The sequence below is a fragment of the Otolemur garnettii genome, unplaced genomic scaffold (assembly GCF_000181295.1).
Source record: "Otolemur garnettii isolate 467f Iridium unplaced genomic scaffold, OtoGar3 scaffold00013, whole genome shotgun sequence".
In the NCBI taxonomy this organism is placed as follows: Eukaryota; Metazoa; Chordata; class Mammalia; order Primates; family Galagidae; genus Otolemur; species Otolemur garnettii.
Genome location: NW_003852408.1, coordinates 1,002,146 through 1,009,173, shown reverse-complemented (window position 1 = coordinate 1,009,173; position 7,028 = coordinate 1,002,146). Strand labels below are relative to the sequence as shown.

Here is a 7,028-nt window from a genome sequence, read left to right as displayed (position 1 = left end):
CCACTGCACACTAGTGCAGGTCACAGTGAGACCATGTCTCAGAAACCAATGAGCAGCTCACAAAGTATCTGAAAACTGAACATTGGCTTTCAAGCAGGTATAAGCCAGCTCCAGTGCACTTCCAGCTTAGTGATGTTCCATGAACTGTTGGTGGCTTACTCCCTGCCCATCTGCAGCACTGGGAAAGGGGAAAAGGATGAAATGGGTGGGAGAGGAGCCCAAAGCGGAAGGCCTGCATTCCTCTTCTTCCAAATAAGGGAGGGCGAGGTTGACTGCTGAGAGTGGCTACTGTGGAGGAAAAGATGAGGGTGGGTTTTTGTGCGGTGGGGAGGACAGACGTGGCCGTGTGTTTAGCAGAAGTGTAGGTCTGGCAAGCTGAAGGTGCTGGGACTGGTGCCATTGCAAGAATTGGCCAGGGGCCATGCTGAGGAGGAAGGTAACCCAGGGCAGGGTCAGCACACCAGGAGAGAGGGTGTGTGAGTCCCCGGTGAAGAGAAGCAGCAGGAGTCATTGGAGGCAAGTTGGAGAGGAGAGATGTAAGGAACAGGGAAGGGGACCCTGGGTTGTCATGAGTGCAGCCCTAAGGCAAGGCTAGGACTAGGGGATGCAGGGAGCCAGGGGTGAGAAGTGCAACACCCGAGGATGAGAAATATTGAGGCCAGGGCAGGGATTGAGTGCCTGAGGAATAGCTGGGAAATTTGGGAAACATAAATCCTCACCCCTACCTCTACGAGTTTTGATTTGTCAAAAGCAAAAGCATTAGTATTGGCTCAGTGCCTATAGCTCATTGAGTAGGGTGCCAGCCACATACACCAAGGCTTGTGGGTTCAAGCCCAGCCCCAGCCTGCTAAACAACAATGATGACTGCAACAACAACAAAAAAATAGCTTGGCATTGTGGTGGGTGCCTATAGTCCCAGCTACTTGGGAAGCTGAGGCAAGAGAATTGCTTAAGCCCAAGAGTTTGCTGTGAGCTGTGATGCCACGTCACTCAACCGAGGGCTACAAAGTGAGACTCTGTCTCAAAAAAAGAAAAAAAGCATTATTATTCTTGAGTTATCCTGTCTTCAGAAACAGATGCCTGGGAAATGCAGGGGGGAATTTAAAAAACTGATATTACAACTTCATTGAAATGGAAGCATCCATATTGGGCTACCAAGAAATGTCAGGAATTGAAAATCACATTGGACTAAAACACATTGTGTGAAATCCCAAAGTACCTGGGGCCACTTCAGAGCAGTGAATGAATGGGTGAACCAGAACTGAGGGAGCAGACTCTGAAATGTGGAAGCTGCTCATACAGGAATGGAGAGCATTCGAGAGATGACGTGGTACAGGGCAGGCTGAATCAAAAATAATGAGGGATTATGATAGGTCACTGTGAAATCACAAACAACTCACCGAAGGGAGTGGTTTGAGACAGTAAGTAGAAGTTGTGATGAATTATAAAGACATTTAGAAAGTTGAGAGCTCTGCTCTAGCTCCCCCATAAGACATTTAAGTGGTAGAGAATTTAGGGATTGATTCTTCTCTTCACTTCTAATGTTATAAAAATAATGCAAACAAGGGCGGTGCCTGTGGCTCAGTGAGTAGGGCGCTAGCTCCATATACCATAGGTGGTGGGTTCAAACCCAGCCCCAGCCAAACTGCAACAAAAAAATAGTTGGGCATTGTGGTGGGCACCTGTAGTCCCAGCTACTCGGGAGGCTAAGGCAAGAGAATCGCCTAAGCCCAAAAGCTGGAGGTTGTTGTGAACTGTGATGCCACAGCACTCTGCCAAGGGTGATAAAGTAAGACTCTGTCTCTAAAAAAAAGAAAAGAAAAATTTGTTTCTGTTGCAGATATTTCATATAAGAAAAAAGATTTCAATTTAGAGGTTTCAAAGCCTTTTGGCAAAGTTTCATACCCACTCATTTAAAAAGTTTATTTATGTATTTAGAGACAGAGTCTCACTTTGCTACCCTCATTAGAGAGCTGTGGCATCACAGCTCACAGTAACCTCGAACTCTTGAGTTGAAGCAATTCTCTTGTCTTAGCCTCCCAAATAGCTGGGACTGTAGGCACCCACCATAATGCCCAGCTATTTTTAGAAACAAGGTCACACTCTTGCTTAGGCTGGTCTCCAACTCTTGATCTCCGGCAATCTACTCGCCTTGGCCCCCACAGTGCTGGGATTACAGGCATGAGCCACCTCAACTAACCTAAAAAATTTTTTTTTGAGACAGAGTCTCACTTTGTTATCCTTGGTAGAGTGCCATGGCATCACAACTCACAGCAACCTCAAACTCTTGGGCTTGAGAAATCCTCTTGCCTCCGCCTTCCAAGTAGCTGAGACTACAGGTGCCCACCACAAGGCCCAGCTAATTTTTTAATTTAATTTTGTTTTTTGTTTAGCAGGCCCCAGTGTACCAGATCGGTGCTGCAACCATGGAGCTAAGGCACCCTAAAAATTCTTTTTGACATAAGAAAAAAATCCTTCTTAAAAATGATAAAAGGATTTACCTTAATAAAAATAAAAAAATGATAAAAGGATATTTACTTCCTCCTAAATATCAAGGCATTCTATAAAGCAGTAGTATTAAATAATGCTATATGGGTAGAGGGATAATTTAATATAATAGCCAATTTAAAGCAATTTAATAATCTTTATTAAAATAAATCTATATACTCAGTGTGTTATCCTGAAGTTTTAGCATGTTGATAAGACACACAGAAGTCGATCAATGGAATAAGAAAAAATAATTGAAACAAGGCCAGACACAGTGGTGACACCTGTAATCCTAGCATGCTGGGAGGGCAAGGTAAAAGGATCATTTGAGCTTAGAATTTGAGATCAAGGTGAGCAAGAGTAAGACCCCGTCTCTACAAAAAATAGAAAAAAATTAACCAGATATAGTGGAGTGTGTCTATAGTTCCAGCTACTTGGGAAGCTGAGGCAGGAGAATCACTTGAACCCAGGAGTTTGAGGTTGCAGTGAGCTATGATGTTGCCACTGTACACTGGCACAGGCAACAGAATGAGACCCTGTCTTAAAAGTAAATAAATAAATGAGCTCATTTTTGTAATTTAGCAAACCGAATGATAAAACAAAACCATAGAAGTATTAGGGCTCGGCGCCTATAGCTCAACCGGCTAAGGCACCAGCCACATACACCTAAGGTGGCGGGTTCGAATCCCCAGCCCGGACCCTCCAAACAACAATGACGGCTGCAACCAAAAAATAGCCGGGCGTTGTGGCGGGCGCCTGTGGTCCCAGCTACTTGGGAGGCGGAGGCAGGAGACTCGCTTGAGCCCAGGAGTTGGAGGTTGCTGTGAGCTGTAATGCCATGGCACTCTATCCAGGGGGACAGCTTGAGGCTCCGTCTCAAAAAAAAAAAAAAAAAAAAAAAAAAGAAGAAGTATTAGAAGAAAATACAGGAAAGTGGATTTAGAAACTTAGAAGTATTGAAGACCTTCTCAAACGTGATGTAAAATGCAAAAGCCAGAAAGGAAATGATTGATAAATTTGAAAATGTCAAAACTTAATATTGTGGCCCAAGATACTTTATTTCATTTTATTAATATTTTTAACATTCCTAACTAGAGGCAGAACAAAATAATTTAAAGTTAAAAGATAACCAAAAGACTGAGAGAAAGTAATTTAAAAATATTTAACAAAAGACTAATACCTAAATTACATAAAAAACTGAAAATTTTTTTAAAAAACCAAACAGCTGAATAGAATAATGGGAAAGAACACAAATGGGCAATTCACCAGAGAGGAAATAAAAGAAGATGCCAATTTTTTTTTTTTATCAGTTTGGCAAAAAGGAAAAACATTAATCATAAGCATTATCAAAATTGTGGGGAAATGAGTATGTCTAATCCATAATGGTGGAGGTTTAGATCGGAACAGCTACTTTGGAGAGTAATTTACTAGTCTTCATTACAATAATCTATATACCTAATTTGTTGTCTGGAAATTTTACCAAATTGATAGGACATACACAAAAAGAATCATTTCTAGAATAGATTTTTAGATGGGTTTCTCTGATGTTATTGAAGACAAGTGGTTAGATTGAAAAAACTCAAACAGCACCAAATCCCATTTAATACCAACAAAAACATGTAATATTTAGAGGTAAATATAGGGTGATTGATAAGAGGGCAGCATAAAAGGGCCCCTGAATGAAAACTGAGGCATTTGGGGGAAACTGTATATTGCAGAGGTATTCATTTGCCACGGGCAGATTGATGCAATCTCAGTCAAAATCCCAGCAGGGGATTCATTTTGGTTTGTCATTTCTCCCAAACTACACAATGTTAGTGTGAAATTAAAGGGGTATATAGTGGGTTATAAACAGGGATATTAAACAGTAGTGTGAGATAGAAGTCAGAAGCACGTGTGTAGAATAACACCGCCGCTGTGATGGTGTGTGTGCTTCCAGAATGAGAACTTCCCAGACCAAAGGGACAGTACTGGCTGGGGCTTCCACCCTCCATAGGCCCATGTACCTTTGTCACAGGTCTGTGGCTGGGCTGCTGGCCCATGTGTCAGCATCTCGCAGTTTCTCCTCCCTCCCTTACTCTGTTGGCCTATTTTTGCTGTTTCTCTGCAGGCCCAAGCCCTGTCGTGTGCCAGTAAGTTTGAAGCAGAGTTAAAAGCTGAGCAAGACGAGCGGAAGCGGGAGGAAGAGGAGAGGAGGCTCCGCCAGGCGGCCTTCAAGGAGCTCAAGGCCACCTTCAGTGCGTAGTCCACCAACCTTTCCCTCCGTCCACAGCTGTGCCTCAAAGATGCCCTGGTAGTCATGGCTGGGCGTCTTCTCCCTCCCCACCAGCCCGCTCCCTGAGCCAGCAGCCACACTCACCTCCCAGTGCCACCCCTCATTCCCCCTGGTGTCCCCTGGTCTGGGGTGGGCCAGGTGCCTGCCTGCCTCCCTTTCCTGCCTCTGCTCCTTTGCCCTTCTCTGTAGCCAGCACTTGCTCTTTCTTGTCCCTTTACCAGTCCACGCCAAAAGTAGTCTACTGTGTTAATTCGTGCAGATCTGTCCGTTGTGGTCCTTGGAGGCAGTGTTACCTGCTTTCCCGGGGAATTCTCTGCAGCCTTCCTCTTCGTTTCCTCTCCAGATTTCCTAAGCTCACCCTTGGTCTCAGGTTCTGCCAGTTGCTTTTGTATCTTCTATCCATGGGTGATGGGCCCACTGCCTGTCCCCTCCCTTCCAACAGGCGGAATAGCATTCAGCTGAGGTGAGGCAGCATAGAGACAAGACGGAAGTTCCATCCCTTCCTGGCACCTGTCTCCTGGCCCGTAGAGTCCCCCAGGCTTGTCTGCTCCATCGTCCTCCATCCATGTCTTTCCATTTCAGCCTTTCCCCACTCTTAAGTACTAAGCTATTTTCCTGTAAGAATGAAAGCACAATTAGAATGCTAATGAGCAGGATTCCTTCCTGTGACTGACTCTACAGATTATATTAGAATGGACCCCGACATTCCCAAGTGACAAATCTAGGGCCCTTCAAACTCTCAAAAGTCATGACCATCCTCCTCATTAGCCAATTTCCAACATCTGCTCCAAGGCATTGAGGTGAAACTGTCCCCTCCCCAGTACAGATTTTTATATAACTTGTGAGTTCTTGGGATTGCTCAAAATCTCAGGATTTGTTGTATTTTTTAAAAAAAATATTTCCTACTGTCATATTTATTACTTCTCTTTTGTAACTGCTGTCTTTACAACAAAGAAAATACCTGCCTTTCTATCTTATGCCTATTTCTTTTTAAATAAACTTTGCAAGTGAACTTGGCCAACCCATCAGTGAGCCTCTTTCTTGCTTGCTTTCTTTTTTTAAGACAGGGTCTTGCCTGGTCTCTCAGGCTGGAGTGCAGTGGCATCGTCATAACTCACTGCAGCCTTGACCTCTTGGGCTCAAGAGATCCTCCTGCTAAAGATTCCCAAGTAACTGGGACTACCCATATGGACCACAGCATCTGGCACCTCTAGTCTTCTTTGAATTAGGGAAGAGAAGAGAGTTTCTCATGGGGGCATATGTCCAGCCCAGGTCTTCCACTGGATGCTGAGTCCCTGAATCCCATTTGCAAGGGAAACAAACCAATGGTTTTCCCTCTGTAGCATTCAGAGTGCTGAGACTGTTAGCTGCTTTCCCCTTCCTGTTGGTGAGGATTCTTTCAGGTGGCCAGGCATGGTGACTCACGCCTGTAATCCTCGCACTCTGTGAGACCAAGGCTGGTGGATCATCTGAGCTCATGAGTTCGAGACTAGCCTGAGCCAGAGCGAGACCCTGTCTCTAAAAAACTAGCCAGGCATTGTGGTGGGCACCTGTAGCCCCAGTTACTTGGGAGGCTGCGGTAAGAGAATCACTTGAGCCCAGGAATTTGAGGATACTGTTAACTATTACATCACAGCACTCTACTGGGAGCAACAAAGTGAGACTCTATCTCAAAAAAAACAGAACAAACAAACAAAGAAAAAAATGAAGTGAAAGGACTAGTAGTGGTCATCAGTGGGGAGGGAGAGGAGGATGAATGAATGGCGTGCAAGGGATTTTCAGGGCAGTAAATCTAGTTCTCTGTGATACTATAATGGTGGGTCAATTCATCATATGTTTGTCAAAACCTATAGAATGTGCAACACAGAGACTGGGCCCCATGGCAGGACATGGACTTTAATTAATGACATGTCAATTGTAACAAGATAATAATAGAGGAACCCTGGTGTGGCTGGTGGTATAGTGGGAAATCTACTATTACTTTAAGAGGAGAGAAAGAATGGAGACAACAGTGTAATTACTTGAAGCATCCATGTGCCTCTCTGGACAAGTAGGCCCTGTAAGAGCCAAAACTTTGGATTGCAAGTAATGGAAGATGCAACAGGAAAGGGCTGTGTAACTACAAAGCCGAGGGTAAGATGTCTTGGGTCCCTCTTGGTCACCATATCCTACAGAGACTGCTCCCTCCTGTCTCATGTGTGAGTCTCACCCCATCTCCTGATCTCAGCCATAGCTGGCACCTTCACTGGTTCTCGCCTGTGTCTCT

General features: G+C 44.5%; 1 protein-coding gene across 1 annotated transcript in view; it reads left to right on the top strand.

Annotated features, from left to right (window-relative positions):
* Nucleotides 1-4,944, top strand: part of EFHD1 (EF-hand domain family member D1) — a 45,481-nt gene extending 40,537 nt beyond the window's left edge. The window contains exon 4 of the mRNA XM_003784856.3: nucleotides 4,598-4,944. Within this exon, the coding sequence (XP_003784904.1) occupies nucleotides 4,598-4,732 (135 nt within the window). The 3' untranslated portion in view covers nucleotides 4,733-4,944. The remainder of the gene's footprint in view (nucleotides 1-4,597) is intronic.
* Nucleotides 4,945-7,028: the final 2,084 nt, after the last annotated feature.